The 27,801-nt window shown below is 34.8% G+C and overlaps 1 protein-coding gene across 7 annotated transcripts in view; it reads left to right on the top strand.

Moving 5' to 3' along the window:
- IDE (insulin-degrading enzyme) overlaps window positions 1-27,801 on the top strand; it is a 58,995-nt gene that overhangs the window by 15,360 nt on the left and 15,834 nt on the right. For 4 of the 7 annotated variants that reach the window (XM_010564918.1, XM_010564919.1, XM_010564920.1 and 1 more), the window contains 8 exons: window positions 932-1,035; window positions 11,367-11,469; window positions 12,442-12,564; window positions 14,922-15,004; window positions 19,379-19,523; window positions 22,327-22,437; window positions 24,497-24,617; window positions 26,871-26,962. In XM_010564918.1, the coding sequence (XP_010563220.1) occupies window positions 932-1,035; window positions 11,367-11,469; window positions 12,442-12,564; window positions 14,922-15,004; window positions 19,379-19,523; window positions 22,327-22,437; window positions 24,497-24,617; window positions 26,871-26,962 (882 nt within the window). Of the gene's footprint in view, window positions 1-931; window positions 1,036-11,366; window positions 11,470-12,441; window positions 12,565-14,921; window positions 15,005-19,378; window positions 19,524-19,850; window positions 19,941-20,059; window positions 20,205-22,326; window positions 22,438-24,496; window positions 24,618-26,870; window positions 26,963-27,801 lie in introns of those variants that run through there. The other 3 variants (XM_010564922.1, XM_010564921.1, XM_010564923.1) reach the window with 3 other exon arrangements.

Here is a 27,801-nt window from a genome sequence, read left to right as displayed (position 1 = left end):
TCGCCCTCCCCCGGCCCCGCCCCCCCCCCCCTTTCTTTTTTCCAAAATCCTTTGTGTGAGTTACTCTATGTTCTGGAATTCATTCCACTGTAGTTTTTTGTATAATGTAAGTAATTCAGAAAGACATTTTATAATATTCTGGTCAAAAACAGTACACCTGTATGGCAAACTGCAAGTACTTGGTGCTTAGGTCACCTGGTATTTTCCCCTTGGTAAACAGATGTTAATCAACAAAGTTTTCCTGTCAACTGCACTAAGAATTTTCAAAGGAGTTTTAACTGTTTTTTTCTTCTTAAATTGCTATGTACCTTAAGAGATTTTCAGTTTGATCCTAAATAAAAAAATGTTAGAATTAAAATTGTGGAAGTTTGTATTATACTTTTAGATAATTGAAATATACTTTCCTTTAAATTACTGTAAATAAGAATTGAATTCTTAGAGAATCCTAAAAAACTTAGTGGTTTTTTAGGTTGTTTGTGTTTTTGTTTGTGTTTTGTTTGCTTTCTTTTGTTTTGTTTTTCCCAAATGCACTCTGGTGAGTGCTTGGTGTTCTTTTATCTTTAAACATTTCCTCCAGGGGTCAGCATTTACCGTGTTATTTTTACTTTAGTTACTTCAAAGCAGTATTTAAAGGAGAGTGAGTTTTTATACTGAGACATAAAATATTTCAAGATAAAAGAATGATAATATGCAGTATATAAAATTGCCTAATACAGGAGAAATATGATTGCATAGTTAGAGTACTACTCCATCTTGTTTAGTTTTAAGAGAAAGGTTTTAGGACATGTATGCATTTCTAATTTGAAATTACCAAGGTAATACAGATTTAGTGACCAGAAGTATACACTTTTATTTCCTATACAAAACAGTAGTTTTTTCTTGCTTAGCTTTTGTTTAATTCACCTACGTGTTTCTGGGCTTTGTTTTTTAGTATTATCCTATAGAAGAAGTATTGGCTGCTGAATATTTGCTTGAAGAATTCAGGCCTGATTTAATTGAGATGGTACTGGATAAATTGAGACCAGAAAATGTTCGGTAAGTTAAATTGCAATAACTTGTATTTTAACCCAAACATTGTAAGAAAGCAGATGAACTAATGGAAATAAAAATTCTTAGATGTCTCTTACAGCTCCAAAGTAAATGTCACTGAAAAAGAGCTAGTTGTTCTATGTGTTACTGTCTCTGTACCCATTGAAAATAAAAATTCTTAAGTACATGCAACTCTTCCTTTTCAGACAGAAACATCCTTTTAGTCCTCTTTATGCAGGGTGTCTTCCTCAGACTGAAATAGTTTTTAGGAAGCTACTGACTCAGAATAGCTCAACTGTTGCTGAGAAAAAGCCTAGTAAAATTATCCTGCCTCACTAAATTCTGGGGACATTTTACATGGAATGCTCTAATATTCATAATTTGCAGCTAGGTCTGGAAATCTGTTAAGAGGATGGCTTTTAGCTGCTGAATATATTTTATTTTCCCTGTGGAGAGCTACAAAACTTTGTGTGGATTAGCAGACCCTCTGAAAAATATCAATTTATGTGGGTAGAAATAGCTGTGCCTTTAGCTGCTAAAATCTCTCAGACTTCCAGAGCATCTCTTTGATATGAGTGTGACCATACTGCACATGCTTTCTTTGCAGAGTGAGCATGCTGCAGTACAAATTTCAGGGCTCAGTAATTGGTCAGAATAGATGTTGAAAGGAAAAGGGGAAACCTCTCTCCTGTGCTTTTGAGGATCTTCTGTTGTCACCCATGCAGGGTAGAAAAGAAAGGCTGAAAGAACAAATGTACCCCATGTCTATTTGAATATCTAGTGTGACCAGGAGAAGGGAAATAACACTTTGCTGAAATGATGATTTACAAGTGAAGAAATCTGGAAGCTGTTGAGAAGAAAATGAGGGCAGGTGAAAAAAGAGCATATTAATTGAGGAGGAGGAAGGGCTGGGCAAATGGTTAAGGAAGGGAGGAAGAGCCTGGGGCAAGAGAGCTGGCAAAGGACATCATGGGGGTAATGTAAGTGGGGATATTGGCAGCTGTGGGGAACTGGTATTTCAGTCAAGGATGGATAGAGTGGCTGGCTAGTGGAACAGTTGGGGATGGTTAAGTGCAGATTGGACAAAAATATGAGAGGGGGATAGGAATTGGGATTTATAGGCAGAGTGGAGGTACGAGAGCAAGTCTAGAAGAAAAGATTGTCAGGCTTAGCAAGGGTATTCAGCTGAGAGTCTTGAATCATGGAAACAGGGCAAACAGAAGAGGCAAAGAGGTCCAAGACAAGGAGCATGAGGTAGGACAGTGGCAGAACTGATGGGACCAAACCTGGAGGAACTGAGCAGAAAAGCCTGTGCAGACTAAGTGCAGTGTAGTCTACAAAGGGCAAAGAAACTAAAGTTTACCAAGTCTTTCTTTTCTGTTTGTTTGTTTTTGCTTTCTGGAGATGTATGCTTTTTTCCCTTTTTTTTCCCCCCATACAACTTCTGTTTCAGTTCTTACAGAATAGAAATGTTCTGGAATTACATGATAAGATGTCAGTACCATGTATTGCTCTGCCTAACCTACCAATGTAGTTGGAAGGTGTGTAATGAAAGTAACAGGAATCTGCAGAAAGAGGAAAGTAGAGGTTTGAGGTTAAGACTGTTCAATGCTGCCCAGGAGAACTGAGTATCTTTGCTTTGTCACAAGCTTCCTAAATGGCACAAGACAAGCTCCTAAAACAAACTTTTCACAGCAAGCCAGTAATTACTCATTCCTTTTTATTTTCTTGAGTATGCCTAAAATCTTAAGGCCTAACTAGAGGGATTGTTGTGCACCTGAATCCACAAACAACTCAACAGAAGCTTTGCTTTTAATGTATGAGGTACTATACAATGCAAAGAATTAAAAAGAAAAAAGTCTTAAAGTGACTATCTAAAATGAATGGGTACTGTATAACTTTGTGGATCTCTATTTGCCTCGCCTTCCTATCTCTGAAAATAATGTCTCTTGGGATATTTTAAAAAATGAAATTAGTTCCTGTAACACTGACATTGCAGAAGAGGCATTTTAGTAATTCTATTTATTTAGAAAAAGAGGTGAATATTGGAAACAGAAGAAGTTGAGTCATGCTTTGAGCATATTGAATAACTGTTTCTTAATTCTGTGCACTGAAGAGGGCAGAGGTTCAGTAGGACAATATGTACATTTGTATGTATATATTTATATGTTTGTATAATGTGGTACAATCTTAATTACTAGAAGGTTGAATGGGCAACAGTTATACTAGCACTTTGGAGCCTGAATTTTCTTTTCTTTTCTTTTTTTTTTTCAATTTGGTTCTTTTAGTAGATCTTTTGTGTATATTGTAATAAATTATAGTATTAAATTAGTGGTGTAGATATGTTATTAAAATGTATGAAAACACAGAAACAAGCTCTTGCTTGGGATTCTGTATATCAGTCTTACTGTATTTGAACATTTGTTTTTCAGTGTTTTGGAAGCCACATATGTAATACAAAAAATAATGATTTTAGGGGTGGGGTGTCTGTTTCTGAATATGATCCACACTGAAATTTTCAGACACTGTTGGATATACAAGGCCAGCGAGGCATGCATTCATATATTTCTAGAGTTTATATATTTCAGCTTTCTGAAATTACTGTGAATTACTTAAAAGTTTGGGCATGAATCTTCACTCTGCTTGTATGACAAAATCTGTCTTGTATATTCATTTAGTTTAAGATGCATGTTACTTTATTTTCAAAAGATTGTACATTTCAAATAATTATTGGATAAAGTAGGATAAAATTTGATTATGAACTGTATTTGCAAATGTCATGGGGTTCTGGTGTTTCTAGGGGTATACAAGTAATGATAAAATGAATGGAGCTGCCTATGTCAGTGACAGTAGTTGCCATAGTAATTAATGCCCTTTAAAGAAGGGCCTATATCTTTGTGTGTGGGTGTGCATCTATGTGTAATGTGTGTGGGATACTGTAACTGAAGCTTGCATATTTCAAGAGATCATATTTTGAAAAACAATACTTTAAAGAAAATTTCCAGGTTCTCTTTCCTATTGTATTAAATAATTCTATTTTGAATGTATTTTCCTGTTGATCTACCACCCAACTTCTTGGAAATTTGATACAAGAGCTTACCTTTAACATAAAGACTGTTTTTAGTAATTAAAAGAGAATATACTTATCTGAAGAAAGCTTGACCAAATTCCACATGAATTTGAACTTTTAACTGGTTTTAGAATTGCTTACAAGCAATAGGTAAACCATTTTTTTATACTGATTTAGTAAACAAGCTACAGGTGCTTAATCAGATCTGATGTTTATTATAGCTTTGCATAGCTTTGAAATGTGGCTCTTAACATTGCAAGAAAACAGTCAATATTATCTTAGGGAAGGATACCTTTCACAGTGTAAATTGAGTCTTTGTTATTAGCCAGAGAACTTCCAAAGCATCTGCTTGCTTAAATTTTCAAAAATTGCTAGAGGAAGTTAATATATGTAAATACATTCATAGACTATTTCAGCTTATCAGATGCTTCTGGGTGCCACAGATCACTCATCAGTTTCCTGTGTTACTCCTGTTGGCTATGCCAACCTTTTCACACTCCCTTCCAGGTGACAGTACTTCAGCATAAAATAGCCATAATTAACCTTGTTCAAAAGGTATTAGTGTGAGAAAGGAAAGTGTAGAGAATACAGATAGAGGGAGAAAATTCAAGTCTATAGAATGTGGTCAGAAGCATAGGAATAGGGGTGACAATTTTTAGAAGAATTTAGAATGCTACATGGTGTGCTTCGTTCAAATGTGTAGTAAACAGCCATTTCACAATGTGTTTTTATTTTAGTTAATATAAGCCCATATTTGCACTTGCAGTTGCAATTCTGCATTCCTCTTTGTCCTTGGTTAAAAAAAACTGGGGAGGGGTGTCAAGAAAAGAGCAACATAAGCAAGAATCTTATTAGAGAGAGAGGAAAAAATAATCAGAGAGGGATGGTCATCTAGTAACTTATGTGCGCGTGGGTCTTCGTGTAATCTTGGACTTTAAACATCTTGGGTCTCACCCAGCTTTCTTCTAGCTTGTTGTTACTGTGCTTACTTTTTGGATGCTGGAAGAAATATGTTGCATTTAATCTTCCTTCAGGACTAACTACATTGCCTTTTCACTTTACCTAGCTTAAGAAATAGATTATAATAAAATTATATAATTTTAAGCATTTGAATAAAAAAAGCTAACTATTGGGAGATAAAGGGACTTTCAGAACTGGAATATACCTGGGTTTATGGCCTCTTCAGTTTATTGTTAATATATTCTTTTTGTTGTAGAGATTGTAGTAGGGCTTAAAGATAGTAAATACAAGGAGGTTAGTTCTCTGAAGCTTAAATACCCACAGCTGTGCCTACAGCTGGTCTGTTAAGGCTTGAATACAAATATGTACAAATTAGAGAGTGACCAAAGACTGATTAAATGCAGTTCTAACAGTGGAATTCATCAAAGCACTGATGTTCTAACATGGATCGAATGAGGCCTGCAGGAGGCCTATAATGATGTAGCAGCAGGCATACTTTGAGTTTGAATGGTATATGGTCAGAGTAATGATAAATGTATTGGTTATTATGGGTAGACTAAAACCATCCTAGCGTTTGCTATTGCCATAGCAACTATACATTCACATTTTAGTTCTTATGTTCAGACTATTTTTCTTCTCCAAAACTATAACTTATTTTTTATTTATTTCTTTTTGAAACCCCAAACATCAAACCAAATTTAAGATTAAGTGTCCTCTTGCTTTTTCCTGCTTCTCTAAATGATAACATTTTTTTCAGTGTAGACTCAAAAGTTATGGTTTGCTTCTATGTAGCTTCCATGATAATATTGCAAGCTGATTTTTCGCAGCTGTAAAAGTCTGAGTCCTGTCAATTTTAGTGGGAATTACATGGTTTTATTCAGGGCATCAGGTGTTTAAAGATCTGAGCTAATTAGACTATTTTCATGTGATTGAAACAAAATATTAACTTGTATATAGTACTATATTCCCTTTAGACACATTTTAAGCACTTATCTTTTGAAATTAAAAGTAGAATGAAATGAACGAGGAATTTTTTCATCCTTTTCTTAACTAAGATACTTCAAAGTATAGTAAAATATAACAAGGAATATAATTTTATAGTATCTTTTATTTTAAATTGCTAGCAAGATAAAATAGCTTGTGCGGGAGGGGAACTTAGTTAAATTTCACTAGAAGTGATTTTATGGTATGCTACAAAGATTTGAGAAAGCTACTGTGGATTTGCATTTTTAGTGGGCTCTCTTGAAAGAATTGAGTTGAGATTATAGATGTTAATAAAAGGGTCCCCTTTGTGTTTTAGTCTTTTATATTACACCTGTATCTATATGCATGTAGTAAACTATCAATCCAGTAGCTCGTTTCCTTCTTTGTGTTTCCTTGAGCAAATTGTATACACTAATAAAAAACTGTGGACGTGTGCTTTTAAATATCTGTAAGTGTTCTGGTTATCTGCCATTTACTGATATTTATGTTCATGTTTACCTTTCTGTTCTCCCTTTTTATGGAAGAATTAGTATGTGCAACATCATCCTAACTTTGCCTGTTGGGTTTTTTTTTTTCCTGTGTGGTTTTTTTGTTTGTTTGTTTTATGCCTTGCATAAATTATGTCTTGCAATGGTTTAGTCTTCATTGATTTGAATTTTTCCTTTGTATCGTGGTTTTATTTATCATTTCCTTTCCATAACCCTACTGGAATTCACCTACACTAAGGACTTTTCTTGACATATCTATATTGGGGTAGCTGCATTCACAGTTAGAGACTACAGTTCAACGTCTTTGTTAAAAGTTTAGCTTTTCGACTGTTATTTTCTTAACAAACTGTGTTTTTTAAAAAGTATGGAAAAATATCCATACTCACAGATGGTAGCAAGTATCCATATGTGCTTCTATTCAACTGAACCATAACAGGAAGTTTTCATATTCTCCTCCCTCCTCCTGCCCCCGCATACTACTTGTTGCATTTAGTGGCTTAGTTTCCCTAAGAGAGAAACCTTTTTAAGATGTAAGTATCATTTTTACTTGCTCAAACTGCACTGGGTTTTGCCAGCCATCTGTGAAGATAAGGGAATAGACTTGGCATGTGTCGCTATCTTAGCTGAAAAATGTAATTTTCCCATCATTTCCAATACAATTTTTCCCCCCTCATCATCTGCAGAATAAATGCTCGTATTAAAATTTAAGAAGTTAGTGACTCATCAGATTAAGCAACTAAAGAACATTTTCCCCTGGATAGTAAATGGACTTTTTTCCTCTCTTCATATCTGAAGTGCAGCACTAGTACTATCCTAGCGGGAAGAAAAATAAAATGAATGCCAAAAATGTTGATACAGAAATTTCGAAGGGCTGGAATTTTACAGATTTACTGAACAAACAGTTATTTCAATGCAGTCAGTGATCCTCATCCCTGATGATAAACATGTTACAAATATGGAATATATGTGTTTGTTAATTGCATTGTATCTGAGTAAAGATTTTGAAAATCACAATTTGTTCACTTATTTCTTCCCACAAACCATTGTGTTTGTAGAAACTTAGTTTTATTGAATGCTAACAAATAACTTGTGTTTCTGGAGAATGATTAGAATGCTGCACCCCAGCAACATCTCTCTGCACGTTTTATTCTGTTTCCTAATGAGATCTGTGTGGAAGTGGCTTTGAGTAGCCTATATTGTCTTGCATCAGTTTTACTGATTGTTTTGGGAGGGATGTTATAAACAAATCTAGGCTTTTGCTGGTTTTGTCTCAGTCGTGTTACTTTATGCATTTGAGTAAGATACGTGTAATTTTTTCCATTATTTGACAATATCATTATTTGGAAGACAAAGTTTAAATTAGTTCCTAAAAAAAGCAATCATTCCTTTTAAAGTATAAATTCTTTTTTTCTGCAGCAAATTTGCTTTGACATGTCTGTTACTAATATCACAAATACTGTGGTCTAATTACTTTTTCACCCTTAGAAGCTTGAGTTTTATTACGTAAATCTGGAATATAATAGTTGATAATCTTTCCTGGAAGTACATTCTTTTTAAAGCACGCATTCTCTTCCCAAGTAACACTCTTCTGTGGATCTGTCACTTGTAGCTTCATTTTAGATTTCAGGAGAGTGAAAAAGAAGATGGTATCTAGTAAATAAGTATCACATTATAAAAATTGTGCTTGTTTTTGAAAATTGACCATAACTGAGGACTACAACAGTTTGCATGTACAAGAGTGTACATATAGAAGTAAATTGCACTGATAGTTTCAGCTGTGTTCCATGTTCATGAATGGCTTGGAAGCCTAATTGCACTGGTTGAGTGTAAATATATTATAAGCAGGTCCTATTAAAGATTGCCTGATTGCCTGTCTTGCTTTTCCAGTGCATTTCAATGCTGTCTTAAACCATGTGGATGTTCATAGTGCTATACAGCACAACACAGAAATGAAAAGCAAAAGTAACAGTACATAATTGGTAACTTTAAAGGTGCATCATGATACATTTAAATAACTGCATAGCATTGTATTTCTATCTGTGGTGCTGCTTTTCCCCTATTCTTTTCCTGTCCTGGTGTTCATTACTGTAGGTGCTTGTATCTTAGTTTAGGTTGTAAGTCTCAGGCAGATGAAATGCCTTTTGGTTTGTTTCATGTGGTTGTGGGAATGTTTCTGAGAGCTCAAAATTTAAGTAATCATTCTAGTAGTGATTTGGGGTATAGGGAGGGCAGGAGGATCCCTTGAAGCAGAACTGCTTGAAGAATTGCAATGCAGATTTCCACAATTTCATTTTCTATACGTTGAGCAGACAATTATTTTTAGCTCTTTAATTTTAGTATGTTCCTACAGCAAATGTTTGGGTGCTTGGATTGTCACTACTGCTTGAGCATCGGTATGTTGGAGAAGGGTAGAAGGAGGGAATGTTAAGTAATAGACATCTGTGTATTATATCATAAAACACCTTTGTCTTGCTCCTCAGACTGCATGATTATTGGAATTTTATCAGGATAATCTTGTAGCTTAAGACTCTTTTTTTTCCTCTTTTTTTAGTTTTTATTTTTTATTTAATGGATGGAAGGGCCTGGTAGGTTGCTCTGAAATTCTAATAGGCTTTATGTTTTTATAGTCTCTTAGCAACTTCATCTGCACACGATGGAGCTTTTGCTCACCAGCTGTCCAAGATAAAATGCAAAACATAATAGAATATTTCTATGGCTCATTTTAATGTAAACAACAGTCTCTCTAATAGATTTCACCTTCATGACTGAGCTAGTGTCTGCTGTGTTGCAAGAACGAATATTCTCTAGGATTAAAGTGCTTAGTTCTTTGCTGAATATTTATTTAGTATTGTTCCTTTTGTATTAAAAATGAAACATCTAACATGTAAACAGGTATGAAACCATTTTATATGAAGTCACAATAAAAATGTTAACCATTTCTATTGCCATTTACAATGAGAGATGAAATAATGTATCTCTTAAAGATGAATATTCTCATTCTAGTTTGGATATTGCATAACTTCTGCAGAGGAGCGGGGGTTGTTTGTATGTGTATTTGTATTCATGCTAATCGTGTGGTGCTTTAAAAGGTGGGGAGTAAAAATTTCTCCCTTCCTCAACCCAGAGGAAATCTGCATCCCTGAAACATGAGATTTGATTGCCCCTCTTTAGTGTGTATGATTTAAAATATTGTCTCGAAATTAGACAGTCTGTAGTGCAAGTCCTACTTCAATTTTTGAATCTATTGCTAGAGATTGTCTTTACAGTTCCATGTGACTGAGATGTACTTGTCATTTACTTAAATGCATCTAGTGCTAGCTATTTACCCCACTGTTCTGCTACTTGAATTGCAATGCACAGATTTTATTAATAATTGGAAAATCTTCATAGTAGGGGAATCTGGAACTAAATACAGCAGAATCCTGTTTTCTTCAACTCTGCTTGGATCATTTAGTCATTTACAATGTGTAAACATTAGGTGACGAAGGATGAGGACATAGGCATTTACAATATTGATAGTCCACATATTTAAACTTTGCAATGTATTGCAAAATTCATCCCAAGGGTATTCTCCACTGACATATTTGTAAAGTAAAATACTGTAGTTTGAGGTACATCCATATGCCTGTTTGATTTATGCCCCACTTTGCCATGCACATTAGAAATAAACAACAGAATGTTCCTGGCCTGAAGATATTGTGATTAAAAAAAGAACACTTACAATGCATATATTTTGATGTTTTAATGTGCATTTTAGCCATCTGCACAAGATTTGACAAGTTCGCTACTGTGCTATTCAGCATCTACAGATTGTTACATATATGTAGGAGGTAATTGTGCTACCTTTTTTGACCATTTCAGAATTTTTATAAACATCTATTTACTCTTAAAGCTAGCTACTTATTTCTGTTGAATAGTCTTTTTGTGTTGTAGGTTGATAAAAAGAATTAAAGGAGTTCTCTTGATACCTATTATGAAGACTGTGAAAAAAATACTGATAAGTTTGTAATTTTCTTTATTCTGGATTTCCTTTTATTTAGGTGTATTCTTTAGTTCAAGGTGTGTCTGGATGATGCTTTTAGTCATATGGTTTAGTTTTAGGTAGTCCTGTGAAAAGCAGGGAATTGAACTCATATGATCCTTATGGGCTCCTTCCAACTGGAGGTATTCTATGATTCAGGTTTCTAACTGAGTATAATTCTGTTGTACTGACTGTAAAATACATTAATCTTCCTGCTTTTGTTCCCTTCCCCTCAAAAAAACCAAACCAAAACAAAAAAAAAAAGGGGGGGAGAAACAGGTAATAATCTGAAATGAGAATATGAGAATGATACAAAATGAAGAAACCCTCTTACTATCAGCTTATGAATACAAGAGTGAAACTGCAGTGATGTAATCTGAAACACTAGGTCTGGCATAAAATTTCTATAGTCAGTATTTTCACATATCCGAATGTTGATATAGGTGGTATGAAAAATGTTGTCACTTCATTAATGTTGTAGATCTCAAGGACTTCTTTCTGTGTTTTCTGGAACAAGGACAAAGGCTAAAAAATAGAAATTGCGTGCAGCAATAATTGTGTGTAAGTCTAGGTTGTAACACTTTTAGAAAACCAGTAAAATTAAATTATGCTGATAACCTGATTTCATGGTTAACTTTAGTGTTTAGTTCAGTATATGTATACCTGCTATCCACATGCGCTCAGTAATTGTCCAGGGACCATTTTCAGAAATAAATGCATTCTAGTGATGGAACAGAAATAGTACTCTGAATAATTTCTCACAGTCTTTTCTCAGACACATTCATGCCAAAGTGCTTTGTCTCTTTGTTTTCAGAGTTGCAATAGTTTCCAAGTCTTTTGAAGGAAAAACTGATCGAACAGAAGACTGGTATGGAACACAGTACAAACAAGAAGCAATTTCTGATGAAGTTATTAAGGTATGTTAAAACTTTTAATATATTCTAATATCTGCAAGTGAAAGACAGCGGTAAATTCTTTATCCTAGCTTTCCCTTTAGTTGAAGGGAGAACTTAAATCTGCTGGTCTACATAGAATGAAAATTGTACAACGAGTCTGTTTAATGTTATGAGAAGTAAGGATCTTGTGTTAGTCTTTAGATTTCAAATATTTATTACATAGGACAGATGTTTTAATGGTTTTAAACCATGTTAAATACAGGGAATGTTATACCATTTTTGTTGTAAAAGATCCATAATAGGCAGTGGCTACTTAAAAATGTAAGCATAAACTTTTTAAAACTTAAAAGTCTCTATTAAATGTTAATGAACTAATCCGTTCTTAGGAACGGAATCTTTTTATAACTGCGATATCTAACTGTGTTTCTGAAATTGATTTTTGCAACTGACAAAATAACTATATTTTTCCAATTAAATGAGCTTCTAAAAATCAGAAGTCCAACAAAGGAGTTGGGCACATCCTTATTGAAACTTGTTATTGATCTAATCTTTTAAGAGATGGGTGTAAAATACACCCTAGAGCTAAACTGGACCTGCCGAGCATGCTTTGAACAGATGTTGCGTAGGACCACTTCACTTCCTTTAGGTTGTCCATACCTATGTTCTTGATTAGAATTCTTGCTTATGTATTTAGTTTAATGCCTCAATTAGAGTTCACAGTAGCAGAAAAGGTGAGACATAGAACTACCTTCGACTCTACTGTAAACTTTTCAAAACTACTTTTTATCTTTTGTCTTCTCCTCCTTCATCTTGCTGATAGCCTACTCCAACTTGGTTTCCTAGATATTTCTCTCTTTCCCTGTTATCTCAATAGTATTTACACATAACCTAGTGGAACATATTTTAAAATCTTTGGCTACAGCATAAATAAGTATATAACCATTAATTAAGCAGAAATTCTACTTAGCCTCATTGTTTCTCCTGTTTATCTAGAAATGGCAAAATGCTGACCTGAATGGGAAATTCAAGCTTCCAATGAAGAATGAGTTTATTCCTACTAACTTTGAGATTTTGCCATTGGAAAAAGATGCAACACAGTACCCTGCCCTTGTCAAGGTAAGCTATCTGTATTTGTTCTGTTTGCTAGCTAATGTTCTGGGAAGTTAGCAGTTAATTCCTATGTGTTTTTAAAATACAGATCATGTCATGTTCCAAAGTATAATAAACAAAAAATTAAAAAATTACAAGATATTGCTAGAAAGACAGTCAAAAGTTAATTCTTGCTAAGCTTTGGATTATGACTATTTGGTGTCCTGGTTTCAGCTGGGATAGAGTTAATTTTCTTCCTAGTAGCTGGTATAGTGTTATGTCTTGGATTCAGTATGAGAAGAATGTTGATAACACACTGATGTTTTCAGTTGTTGTTAAGTTGTGTTTAGACTAAGTCAAGGATTTTTTCAGCTTCTTATGCCCAGCCAGCAAGAAGGCTGGAGGTGCACAAGAAGTTGAGAGGGGACACAGCCAGGGCAGCTGACCCACGCTGGCCAAAGGGGTATTCCATGCCATGTGGTGTCATGCCCAGTATATAAACTGGGGGGAGCTGGCCAGCGGGGGGATCACTGCTCGGGAACTAATGGGCATCGGTCAGCGAGTGGTGAGCAATTGCATTGTGCATCACTTGTTTTGTACATACCAATCCTTGTATTATTATTATTGTCATTTTATTATTGTTATTATTATCATTATTAGTTTCTTCCTTTCTGTTCTATTAAACTGTTCTTATCTTTTTTTCTGATTCTGTCCCCCATTCCACTGGGGGGGGGGGGGGGGGTGGGCAGGTGCGTGGTGCTTAGTTACCGGCTGGGGTTAAACCATGACATTGCGTTCCTACAAAAATGAATCTACAAACAGCTTGAACTCTCTTTGCCCTTTTGAAAGTGTGTTAACAATTGATAGAAATAGTATTAAAGCTGTTTATTCAGCAGAAGGGTGACTGCCACTCTTATATTTTTTTGAGCAGTGTTCAGTAAGTCAAGCATGTAGACAAAGCTATTCTTTTGTAACTGTGTATGGAAAAAGCTTGTGATTGCATGGAAAAAGGGAGAGTGATGTAAACATGTAAATAAACATCACTCTCCAGTCTCCTGGAAGCATCATTTAATGATCTCAATATGTTTAGCAAATCTCAGTTGTTCTGAGTACCTAAAATTTACTAAAAATTACTTCTCACTACTACAGCATAGTTGTCTTTGCTAATGCTCATCTCTGTTCTAGGCTTAGTTGGAGGATAAATAGGAGAAGTCTTCTGCAATTACATGTTGTGCTTCAGTCTGAATACTCAATTCAGGAATACTTTTTGCACACTAGATTAATATGTCTACTTTAGTGCAAAGACATCCTTCAGGAAAACATATTTGTTCTGCACAGGGTATTTTAGCTATGTGCTTGAAGCTGTATTATTAACAGAGGAGGTCTTCGAGCATATGTTTACATCCATCCTGAACTGAAACCTTAAACCTCAGCGGGGAGACATACTACAGCTCTATTAAGTAACAGTAATTGGTTTGCTATAGAAACTTGATGGTCCTTCAGTGTCTCTGTAGCAACTAGGCAATTGATCCACACAAAAGCTTTGCTTTAAGGCATCACTGCTTTAGAAATGAATTTGTTTTTAGTTTTTCCTTTCCCTTTAAAATATGTTTTCTGAGTGAAAATGTTTTCAATCTTCTTTGATGAAATAAACATTGTCTATTTTGCCTGCATCTCTTTTATTTTCTCCCCAGCTGTATGTCTGTGCCGTTTTGCTTTTGTGGGACCTGGCATTTGTCTGACCTCACAGCAAAACATTGCAAGAACTAAACCAGCGGAGATGAGCTGTACAAAAAAAAAAGTTTTTTTTCTGCTGTTTTATATGCCTAAGTGAGCTTACTATGGACTGGAGCAGTGTTGTGGAGAAGGGCAGGGATGGGAACATAAGTGCAGGAACAGGATGACCGTTTTCGCTGGCACTATGTCACTGGGTCACCTTTGTTGTAATGGCACATCTTGCCCTAAAAAACCCCGAGGAAAGAGGACAGTTAGGTTATGGGCTTTGGCCTGAGGGCCAGATTGTTACTATGGTGCTGTAGTGCTGCTTAATGGCACATCTTTTAATGCCAGCATTAGTAGGGAACTTTGTGAAGCTAACTCTTTCTTTGTCTCTGATCACTCCTGCTCTAGAAAAGTATTTCCCATTTTGATCATAACCTCATTCACAATGCTGCAGCCATTAACTGCTTGTTAAGGTGACATAGGGTAAGAAGAGCATCTCAGTAAGGATAGATGGATGTATACACAAATGTATATAGCAAGAATGTGAATTTAAGGGGACAATGCTAAACTGATATTTGAAGTGCTGAAGAGACTTTTTTTAAAAATAGTGTAACATGTTACAGTTAAAAGGTGACATAACAAAACTTCTTTTCTTGACACAGGACACTGCTATGAGCAAACTGTGGTTCAAGCAAGATGACAAATTTTTTTTGCCAAAAGCTTGTCTCAACTTTGAATTTTTCAGGTATGCGTTGTTAAGTATATCACATAAATTGCTCTCCAGAAGTTTGTTGCTTGTTGGGAATCTGCATTTCTGTGGCAAAAACTTTTTTGCATGTATTGAGGCTTTAAAACATTTGTCCTCGCTTGGGAATATGCAATAAGATACAGATAGCAGGAAGGCTCATGTAAGTTATGCGGTAGTTGAGCAGCAAGCAGTTTGAGGGGCTCCATCTATATTAACAGGAAAAGTTTATCTAAAAATACTTTAAAAACAAGTTTTCTTCTGTGTTTTATTTGCTATACCTGAAATATGCCTACCAATAGGACCTACTACATATTGCAGTGTACCTCTTTAAAAATGGGTGTGTATTATTTTAAATCAATGAATAAATTGCAACTATTTTAAGATAGTGGTTTTTTTAATAAAATGCTATTCTGATAATGGTTTTAGGTTCAAATTCTGTTTTAATTTGCATAACGCAAGCCAGGATAAAATTCTAAGTGCTTAAAATTGTGGCATTTTATTTAACCAACGACTGATTTTTTTTTTTTTTTTTAGAAGAACACCGTCTATTTTATCAATGAATGGGTGATTCTCACTTCAAGATGCATGATAAAGTGCTGTAATGTTAATTCTGGTCTTGCATTATTTTTGTCACAGGAAAATTATTATTTTTTTTTTTTCTTAAAGTGAGCATGACGATGTACCTTCTTAGTGTTCCTTTCAAGTAATAATTTCTAACTTTTGAGTTAAAAAAAAATACTGCTGTCTTTAGAGTGCAGCTATTTCTGTGCTGGGCTGCTGAAAGTGAAAATAATTTCAGGAACTCTCCTTTGGCCTAATTAAATGATTCAGTGATATTGCTGGAAAGGCTATTATGTGGGCTCTGATAGATGCTCATAGATGCACTGTTGAGTCCTTGTTTTGAGTGACCACTTGAAATTTTTCTTGGCAGAATTTTAGGTAGAGGGTTTTTTCTGAGAGTGTCAGATCTTGGTACTGGTGTTGGTACTGGTTGGGGAAAATAGGTTGCCTGGGCATTTCCTCTTTCTTTTTTCTTTTTGAAACCATACGGCAAACATTACAACTGTTTCAACTTCAGTGTGTCAGGAAATGGAAGATCAAAATGGTAACTACAATTGCAATATTTTGCCACCTTTGCACATACCTGGTGGCTTTCGCTTTTACTATGTTTGGCTAAAATCCAAAATAAGATTTTGTTGAGGGACGCTGTGTTTGTTATATAGTTGTGTTTTGGGTTTTTTTTTCAAATCAATTCCAAATGAACTATGAGTGATCCAATCTCTATACCAGTTTGTGAGTAATTAAAAGATAATAATTGATTTTATGTAGAGCACACAAAGGTATAAGTATGCACACATACGCACAATATCGTAGAATCATAGAATGCTTTGGGTTGGAAGGGACCTTTAAAGGTCATCTAGTCCAACCGCCGCTATAACGAGCCAGGGACATCTTCAACTAGATATGTGGTGGTAGTCTTTCCCAGTTAGATTTGTACTTTCATGTCAGTGAGCCCTTTTAAAAAGCCAGGAGTACTTGAGCTTTGCTGACTAATGTAATAGAGTGATTTGCCTCTTTCCTCCTAGGAATGGTTATAGGTGGAAAGGTGGCTTTTTTCTTAGGGTTGGGGATGAGGGTTCTTGCTTTTTCTTTAAAAAAATGAGGTGGTAATTGTATATGAATGGATGTGAGGAGATTTTGACAATATTGGGTACATCATCTGCAAAAGAAGTTGTAAGCAGGTTTGTCTGGTTTTGATACTTAAGATAGATTCTTAGTGAATCTCTGTCTTTTGAGACTGGTAATGCTAATGGTCTTTGCAGGAAATGGTGAAATGTATAGTGTTTATTCATGAGACTTGATGAAATTACCCACAGCTCTTTTGACCAAGTGAATTGGTGAATAAAGCCATCTTAATAACATTGGTTTTCATAAAGTTTTAGCCTCAATTCTAGATTAGGATATGATGACTATGCTGCAGTGTGGCAGATTACAAGAATTTGTTCACACTAGACTGCTTCAGTAAGATAGAAAAACTAGAGGATTTCTTCTGCCTGCAGCCCTGATGATCACGAATCTTTGGAAGAATTCCTGACCCAGATGTTATAGCAGCAACTGCTGTGTAGAATTAAGAGGAAGTTAATGAGGGTGGTTTCTCCTTCAAACATACAAATCCAGTAGGAACAATCTGAGTATATGAATCTCTTGAAGTCACCTTGTTCCAAAACTGAAAATCCCTACATGGCACAGGTCTTGCATTAAAGAAACACTACAGTAAAAACCTCTGATGCGGGACTTATCATCCAGCCTAAGGGATGATGATAAGCTTTTGCTTTTGTATGAATTATGACTTAAGAACTCAACAAGTATCCTTTTTTAAAAGGAAGCAAAGTAACAATGTAATGTGCTGTTGTTTTAAAAACTTCCTAAAGGTATTTGTAAACTCTGCATTTCAAATTTCCCAAGGTTTAGAGATGAATGTTAAAAATATAATGCTAATTATTTTTAACTGGATACTTGCTACCTTCCAGTTTAAGAAATATTTCAAGCAACTTGAGTTGCTCATAAGGTAGCTCAGGATCAACACTTCAGTGTTGATTCCAGCTATGTCACAGTTCTGTTTGAGAGGGGAAAAGACTAGACTTTAAGATTTTTCAAATACAGTGTCAGTGATTGAGTCGTTCTGCTTCCACAAGTCTAGTCAAAAAATGGTAAACTAGAAATAAGCAGTTATTTACAAAGTTGTCAGTAATAGAAGGCAAATCCCAGAACAGTGTTATAATAATTGTTTTCTGTTATTTTTCACTTGAGGATTAATGATTTAGTAGTATTCATTATTTTCAAAACTCCCTATTGGCCTTTGCCAGCTAAATGAGTATACAGAAGTTATAACTGATACAGACATAGTAATCACTCAAACTGATTAAGTCTCTATTCTAGTATCAGAAAGGAAAATAATATAATGAGTTTGGAGGAAGGTTTGTGATAACATAGGATTGACCTACATCTTGCTTTGAATTCAGTCTCGATTAAAAAATTCAATATTAATTGGATTTGCATCATTGGGCATATTGACATTGCTCAGTTTTAGGAAATTCTCATTGTAGGGAGAAATGCAAATAGCAGAGTCTTTTTTTTTTTTTTTTTTTTTTTAACTAACCCAGTAGTAGTAAAAAAGCATATCCTAGGCTAAGATTTCAGACTATAGCAGGCTCTGCTTCTCTAATAGATTTTTTTTTTTAAAAATTTTCTTTTTTACATCTATTCCCATACTTACTTTCCTTAATCTAGAAGGGAGGAGACGTCAAGGCGTTACTAAAAACTGCTAGGAACCTTCTTAAAAATATCGTTGCAATGTATTTTGAAGTTATCAGCATGTGTGTTGTGGTGATGTGATCTTTGTTTTACTACAGTAATGTTGGTATACACTATGAAATACCATGCTATATAGGCATAAAGATATGTAATAGCATGTCTCAGAATATGACCATTAGTGACTGCTTAGGGAAAATAAATGCAAATGGCGTGGTTTTGAATTGCAAGCCATATCCTGACAGCAAATTGTTTTAGATACTACTGATTATTTCTGTGAAATTGATAATGAATTTACATGCACTTCAGAAGCTTTAAAAATAAATATTCAATCATAGTACAAATAACTTGTCTTGACTTTGCATATTTTTAAAACACACAGATAATTAACAATTGGCACAGGTGAAACATGGCTTGAGTATTAGAGTTGCATTTCTCTCTTTGAGAAATTCGTAACAGCATTGTATGTGATCAGATGCTTCTAAAAAACAGTAGAGCTTGTATAGTTGTTGCCATTAAAAAGATAACACAAAAACTACGGTGGTATGAAAATGGATACGCCATGCTTCTTTCCTGAGCTGAACTTAGCATGTACTGCATATTTTTCATACCAGAAATTGCTAATCTCTTAATTTCTGTAATAGAAACTACTTTGTTTTCTGACAGTGTAGAAGTATTAATTACATTATATTCACTACATAGGCTTTCATTTCAGTCTGTTAAATTATGTTGGTTTATTCATGGTGTATTTAGTTTATTTTACTCCTGGTGAATTCTGACTGTGCAGCAAAGGAAACATAACGTGTCTTGATTTATGAGCACAAATAAGAGAATATCTCTGGAATCTTCAATATATTTAGGCATCGCTCAAACCATAAGCGAGCTACATAATTATTTTCCAGTATGTTCATATTTGACTTCAAAATAGGAATCCTTCATAATGGGATCCATCAGCATACTTGCAGTAAATATTGTTTCCTTCAGATCAAACTTAAAAGGCCAAAAGAAGCTGAGAAATAATTTTAAACTGCATATTTTACTTTCAACATTTTCTTCCAGCCCATTTGCTTACGTGGATCCCTTGCATTGTAACATGGCCTATTTGTACCTTGAACTACTCAAAGACTCCCTCAACGAGTATGCATATGCAGCAGAACTAGCTGGCTTGAACTATGATCTCCAAAATACCATCTATGGGATGTATGTAAGTACCCAAATCAAAGAAAAGCTTAGAGCCTTAAAGCTACTTCCACTCATCAACATTTTTACATTGATTTGATGGAAGGACTTTTATTTAAAAAATGGGTCTAAGGCTGTTACTCCTTTTGATCTTGGTTATTAACCATCCTTTCTTTAATTTGAATTTTAAGTTGAATTTTGTTCAAAGTCTTCAACAATCTTTCCATTCATATTAAGCAAATTTTCTTCTTTATTTTTATATCATTCATGCAATTAATTAGTTGTAAGATTTGTTCCTCCATTTAAAAAAAGAAAAAAGCAACCCTAATCCAAGCTTACATATTTATTTCAGTTTGTCAGATATCTGCTAAAAACCTTCTGACTGATGGGGTAGAAGACCCCCTTTTCATGCTATTAAATAAATGGTACACTTCAGCTTTCCTGTTCAAGAACTACTGATCATGAGGCTGCATATACATACTCTTCAGTCATGTTTCTTCATCCATTACGTTGTCACTGCTTGAGGTATCAAAGCATTTATTTTGTTTTTCTTTTTGTTAGTCGCTACATTTATGCTGATCCTCTCCATTGCAACATGACATACCTGTTTATCAGGTTATTGAAGGATGATTTAAAAGAGTATACATATGCAGCACGCCTCTCAGGTTTGATCTATGGCATTGCATCAGGAATGAATGCAATACTTGTAAGTAAGAAAAAAAATGCAGGAAGAAATGAAACAGCTTGGGAGTTGTTGAGCTTGGAGAAAACATTTGACTTCTGCATTTCTAAATGAGATGGTTAATGTTTTTTTCCTTGCATATATCTCATTAATTAAAGGCAAAGCAAAACGGTATTTTAATCAGTACTGAGTGACCTGTTTAAGATTGCAGTGTCTTGTGAACATGTGTGCAGTGCAATTGTTGCATTCTAGTTCACATTTTTACTTGCTTGCATGGTAATCTTGAAAGTACTATTACTGGCTTCTATATAAAAAGATTAACTTTTCTGTTGACTGAATCTCAACTTTACAGATTTTGTTATAATTCTCTAATTCTGCTGTAGTGAGCTGTGGAAATGGATTGTGCATGTGTTCATTAGAGTGCAATGCTGGATATTTATGGCTTTTCCTTAGTGTTTGTTTTTATTACATGTTTTGTAATCTATTTTAAAGTGCTGACAATACTTACTGTATAAATACTGATATTATGGGAAATGGTTATTTCTTACTCAGCTTCTCCTGTGAGATTTATGATAGGAGATTGTAATAGTCTCTGTTGAAGTTCTGTTAAAAGCTTTTATTAACCATCGTTCTATTCCAAAACGTATTTTGAAATTTCCTGTAGAAGTACTATTTCCCAAAGCATCTTAGTAAGAGAATATACTGTATATTGTCTTTAAATTTTCTGTATGAGAGTGCTGCAATTTCTTTTTTTTTTTATCCAATGCAAATATAATTTCCTGGTAGCATTCACTTAACTTACTGTAAACATGGTTATCTGTTCTCAGTTTCAAAGCTTGCTGGTGTTTCCATGGTCAGAGTTAATTACTTTAAAAAGAAAAGGCAGGGGTGGATGTCTGTGTGTAATTTTCTTAATTTTTAGTCACAGTTTAGAAGTTTAGAGTTATTTTAAATGTTAGCGGGTTTTTTTGTAGGGTCTTTATATTCTTCTACTCTAAAGATTCTATTTTCATGTGTTAAATCAGTTTACTTCACTTTGATGTCTGGGAACTTCTAATATTCTTTTCTATATTGTGAGAAGTTTTATAGTCAATAGGTGTAACTGTAAAATGTTGATACTTTAAGCAAGGACAGATGCTACACTGAAAACAGTCACCCATAGTGATTGTTGAACAATTTGGGGTTTTAGGCTAATTTAGAATACGAGCCTTTGTCATAAATCCATTTATGATAGCTTTTTCTTCAAATTCATGGTTCAGGTATGTTTCAGTAACTGTAGAACAAAGAATTCTTCCTACTGGAAAGCAGGAATTTATGTTGGTTTGTGTCCTAAAATGTAGTTTTACCTTTAATAATTAAACTGCACAAATCCAAATAAATTCTCATTTTGAGATACCAAATTTTGAAGTTGTTTTCCCCCCCAAAGGCCTTCCAAATGCCTTTTTCAGTAGGCAAACTTTCTGTAGCTTTATGCAATCATATAGTCATTTTTAAGTTCCTATGTTGTTTGGTTTTTTTTTTAATGACCAAGTTTATTTCATATATACTTTCAAAAAAATGGGTATGATCAGATCAATATCTCATCATGATTGTAGACTAACTACCTTGGTGTTTCAGCCCAGCACCATCCTGCTTATAAATTGTGCTGCTGTTGACAGTACCCCTTTTCTTGTAGTACTGCTTACTTATGTAAAATATTTTTTTGAGCAACAAGATAAACATGCAGCAAGGTTAAAAGTAAATTGGAGAGAATATTTAAATAGGCTGTCTGTCAATCCAGATTTCATTACTAAAATGAACAACCTAGAGTAAAACCATTTCAGTACTCCAGATGTACAGTTTAGTGACTGGACTCAATACTGGTAATCATTAAAAATCTGTATTCAGAGTACAATTTGCTTACATTGACATGAAATGACATTAATTCTCTGCATTCATAACTGCTGGGCAAATACGCAGTATTATATTCATCAGTTATCTTTTGATGGGTAAAGGGATTTTATTTCAGAACAAGTTTGTGTTGAATAATGTTGAATTTAGAGTAAGTGTTGAAAAGTGTATTGTTCATTGAATTATACAAGACTTGGTAATTGTTCTATTCTTTTTATCTTCCACATTTAAAGCAAATTATGCACTTTTTCCATAGCTTTCTGTAAAAGGTTATAATGACAAGCAACATATCTTGCTCAAGAAGATCATTGAGAAAATGGCTACTTTTGAGATTGATGAAAAACGATTTGAAATTATCAAGGAAGCGGTAAGCTACATGAGAAATTTACATTTTGGAGTAATTTAAAATGGAATGCATTGACTTGAAATGAAATCTGAGGGCTGATGATCCGTGGAAATAGAGAGTGAAATCCTGCCTCATTGGGACTGCAGAAGCTTTTTTTCTTTTGTCTTTTTTGTGGCCATGAGTTCTCTGTAGTGTTTGTATTACATTCTTTGGTTAAAAATAACTGGTTCTGGAATATTCTTTCAGTAGGTCTGTCTTATGATTGATCAAGGGATTGCAACTTGCTTTGATAGAAGTAGAAATCTAAGAAGGGGGATGGGAGGGGAAATCTTAACTTTATATCCTGTTTTACAATTTGGAAAGGCCCCAGTGGGATCTAGCCATAAAAGAAGGGGAAAATGGATGAAGGGGGAAAGGAAGTGTTGAAAAGATTTGCAACATTTCTTCTCCCCAGATGTGAAGAGGAGCTTTGCTCCTGGGCCAAGATCCTTTGGTGCAAAAGTAACCTGCTGGTTAAGTACATGCTGACTTCTGAAAGTCTCACTTCCTAAATTTAATGACTGATCTAGATATATGGAATGTCAGTTAGAGTATTTTTTTTTTAGCTCCTGAAGTACATTTATGAACAGTGATTACGTTTGCTCAGCCAAACAAGATACATAATTGTTGTTCTGGCTCTTTCTTTAGAGCAGGACAGGTAAAACAAAGGAAATTAACAAATTAGATATTGGCATTCATAGCAATGAGTTGTTGTGGAGGTATAAATGAGTGCACAAGGATTAGACTGGTGGTGGGGAATGGACTGACTTATGGCCCAGAAAGTTTGCAAATAGCGTGCAGTAGATGAGACGGCTAGAGTTGCAAGGAAGATCACCCCATGGTTGCTAAAGTCTGTCTTTAATCCTCTGCTGCTGGTGATTTTTTGAACAAGTGACTGGCCTAGACAGACACCAGGGCCATCTTTAGTTCATTACTATTTAGTAGGAAATTCTAAGCAGGTAGACATCAAACATGAGGTAGATTTATTATAACAGCACTTTATTTAGGGCTCTGTGTACCTAAGATACATTAATTGCCTGGAAAGTTTTAACTGGATGTGATAAATGTCAAGGTACAAAAACCCAACTCATGGATCTGTGAATTATCTGTTTTGGATTATTTTCTTTTAGTTTAAGGTGTTTGCCTGATTGTCTTTACAGTTCACTTGAACTTTTCTGTATTATGCATGTTTTTTCATTCTATAGACTTTTGTTACACAGGCCTTTTGTGTATGTAAAATAAGACAAAATACAAAAAAGTCAAATCAAGATGGGGAGATTGCAGTTTTTCCCCTCATGTCTACACCTAACAGATAAGAGAGATAGCAGCTTCTAGTTTCTGTTTGGACCAGATAGAAGGATGCATCCTCAGCACCTTCATGCTCGCTGTTTGTCACTCATGTGCTATGAAATTATTGTACTGGAAATGATCCCAGCTTGCCAAAACCGTTGGTTTGCACTTTTCAGTTCCTCTGGTGGAGGAAAAAGGTTCTGTTTATTTTGTAAAGGTGCAGTTGGACTAGAAAGGAGTTTCTTTGGAGAAGCTCACTGATTCTTCTCTCATGCCTCCTTTATCCAGGCAAAGAATGCAAAGAATTTCCCAGATGCTCCTGTATTTTTCTAACCAAGTCAGTCCAGGGAAGCAACTGGGAGAAAAATACATTTTCTATTAGTGATATTTCCCCACCCCACCCACAGACAGTCACCACAGAATATGTATTTCCTGGGTAGAGTAACTTGATCTAAATACTTATTTAGGTCTAACTGCAATAATATGATTTCCAGCCATTAATTTTATGGACAAGTTTGATTCCATGCTTATTTCAACTATCTTAACGGTTACTGCTTAACCCATGGGCTCAGAAGCCCACATTATTACGAAGGTAATTTAACACAATTTTTTAACAAGTCTAACAAGCAAGAGAATGTTCTTGACATTTGAATGTATCTTTTTTGATGATACACAAAGTTGAGAGTACAAGGTTAATATTTTATGTTTAGAAATAGAGTTCTATAATTTGAACTTAATTATTTTGTTTTAGTACATGAGATCACTTAACAACTTCAGGGCTGAACAGCCTCACCAGCATGCAATGTATTATCTCCGACTCCTGATGACAGAAGTTGCTTGGACCAAAGATGAATTAAAAGAAGCTCTAGATGGTAATGATCTGCCAGTTTTAAACTTAAATTATTTTATTTTTTTCTTATGGAAAATGTCTTGTTACTAAAGTAATTAAGGTACTTATTTTGAACTCTACCCATTATTCAAGTGAAGCCTCTGCAGTGCCAGACCTGAGCTGATGCTGGTGGATGTTGATGCCTCTGCAGTTGTCGTCCAGTTTCTAGAAAGTATGGTAGTTCAGGCAAAAGGCCTCAAATGGCAAAACTTGGAGGTAAAAGTTCAGGCTTTGTGGGCATGAGCCTGGGTATGGTGAATCCAGTGCTTAACCAACTCTGCTAAAATCATTTGGCTCTAATTGACATCTTGCAGACACATTGGAGTATATCTGCATTGTACTTACCAATGTGCATACTATTTTGTTTTTTCCATTATCAGGGAATCCTCACTCCTGTTTCTGTAGATTAAATAAAGAACTGTAGGCAATAATGGTAGTAAAGAACATTGTGGTTCTTAACAAAGAGCAGGTGCCCCCTATATTTGGAGGCAGAAGAAATTTCAAATTAGGGGTTTTAATTGAATTTAGTAATAGCTGAAGAACTCTTCCCTACCTGTATCTTACTGTGTTACAACAAAAGGCTGTTACTGGGACAGTTTGCAAAATATCTTGTAAGATCTTCTTGGAATAAACTGAGACGTTCTTTTCAAGAAGAATATCTGGATTTTGTATTTATTTGAGGGATTGGATTCAGAGTACATATCCATAGTTGTCAAAGACTTGACAGATACCATACTTTTTGAAGTTGTGATGCTGAAAATGGCTTCATTAAGATAGCCTCTATAGATGCCCTGAGCCAGCTGCACAGGGCTGTGTTTTTTCTGCAGGATTGCTCCAGGATAGAAATATAAATGTTTAGTTGTATAGTTTCATGAATGATTGCAGGCATCTCTGAGATTAGCAGTGGTGCCAGTGCTACCTGTGAAGTCAATGACAAAACTAACGCTGATTTTCATGGCAGTGGATTCAGCTATATGTAGGTCACTCCTTCTTTTAATGACTACTGAATTTTGAAAAAAATAAGAGGTTTTCTGTTCCTTGTGTAAGTTGTCTTTATAAGATTAATGCTACTGTATTCAGCATAAGAATGGCTAAAAATGGAATGCTGGAAAGGAATGCTGTCTACTTAGCGCTGCTGGAAATCTGTTCGAAATACAGGGGATTTATCCATGATTTTTTTTCTCTTTTCCCCTCTCACACTCAATGTGATCATAATCTTTTGCACTATTAATAAGCAATTCTAGGGGCAAAAATTAAGATTAGAGTTATAAAAAAATAAAAAGTTGATTTGGAATCAGGGAAAAATGTGGAAATTAATTTTTTACTGGTGATCACTTACCTCTTAAGAGAGGGAAAGACTGATAAGCGTGGTATAGGTTTTTCTAATACAAATGAAATCTGTTAGATATGTATGCATCCCCCACTGAATAACTGAGTGACCTTGTAATCTTGATTGCACTTGTCTTTGCAAAACTTTTTGTTAAATACACGAGTATTGTTAGTTTTTATTTCAGTTGATAAAATGACAGAATGAGAAATTAATAGATTTGGTGATACAGTGTGGGTATTCTTGTAGTGTCAGGGAATTAAGAATGGAGATGTTGACTTTGGGATGAATACTCCATCCATTCAACCATCCTTCCTCTCTTATTCCATTGCTTATGTATGTTAAACTATGCTTTGTATTATATATGAAAACTGCTTTGCAAAGACAGGTTAGCATAGAATGTGTGTGTATGTGTACTCTGGGATATATTGCAAAAATATTTTTCTTGTGTATTGTTTGTTACAAAGATAATATCAAAACACCATATTTGAGGTTCTTTTTTAGTCTAGATGGTAAATGCATAGTGTGTTTCTCAAGCATTATAAACTGTGCTGCTTGTTTAGTTAATAACTAAGGCTTTATCTTGGAACGCCACCTGAATGATTGCAACTGTTTTCTCTGGAGAATGAATGTTTGTTCAGCATGATTGGAAAGAAGGCTTTTTTTTTCTTTTCTTTTTGGAAACTGGGTCAGATGGCAAGTGAATTCTAAGCGAAACCAACTATATGATGAGTGCTGCTTATTTAGACCTGGAAACTTTCCAATGTTGCATTTTTAAGGAGAGCTTCACTTTTTCATGATGATGAGTTTCTCCTCCTCTAAGAAATGCACCAGATCTAGTGACGAGTTAGGTACTTTTTAATGTAAAAATGCATGTAATTGATTTAACTGTCTAAATATCTATTCTAGATGTCACTCTTCCCCGCCTCAAGGCCTTTATAGCTCAACTGTTGTCACGGTTACACATTGAAGCTCTTCTCCATGGCAATATAACAAAACAGGTTGGTGTGATACTTTCTTTAATAAAACAGTTTTTATTTAAAAGCAGCACAAAAAAATGGAAGACTGGTTTAATCTTCTCAGATCTTAAAGCAGTTTTGCCAAATGTGATTTCATAATTTGACTTCGTACTTTTTTATCTTTATGGGAGTATCAGTGTCATTTTTTCCACTTTAGATTTATTAGGCTAACTGCTGCCCTTGTATTGCTCTTGGAAATTTAATAAAAAACAAATTATGATCCAAATATTTTAAAGTCTATGTTGCATGTCATTACTGTGATGTGATCAAGCTACATAAGGAATGATGTGCTGCAGATCCTGCTTTTCCATTTGAAAGTGTCAGGCTAACTAGCAAAGATTTAAGAATCCAGGATCCTTCCACCTTGAAGTACTTTGCAGAAAACTAAACAGGAATGGTGGGCCATAAAAATAAGTGTCAGCTCCCCTCATTTGTGTCTTTTTGGGAGTAAAAATCAGAAAATGTTTGTTCTGTCCTTCATTAAAATAATAATGGTTTGTATTTGCATAGGAAATCTAACCAAATATTTGAACATATATACCAATACAAAATGTAGCACCTTGTACATTTTTGCACTCTTTTTTTTTTTTTTTGTAGGGCTGGTGTAGCAATATTTCTATGTTATACCAGCTCTGTGATACTTCACTAGCAGGAGATGTTATAAACACTGCTAGTGACTGCTGCATGTGTGGACAAGAAAGTTAACTAGTAAGGAGGGGAAAAATAAAAAGATGAAGGAGCCAATAGCACTGGATGCACAAAGTTTTCTTTTTCAAGGATGTATCTAATTTTTTTTTAATTATATAGAGTATTTTTCATGT

Source organism: Haliaeetus leucocephalus, unplaced genomic scaffold (assembly GCF_000737465.1).
Source record: "Haliaeetus leucocephalus isolate CR32 unplaced genomic scaffold, Haliaeetus_leucocephalus-4.0 Scaffold184, whole genome shotgun sequence".
Taxonomy (NCBI): domain Eukaryota; kingdom Metazoa; phylum Chordata; class Aves; order Accipitriformes; family Accipitridae; genus Haliaeetus; species Haliaeetus leucocephalus.
The sequence above is the reverse complement of the archived record's forward strand: the minus strand, read 5'-3'. Positions and strand labels throughout refer to the sequence as shown.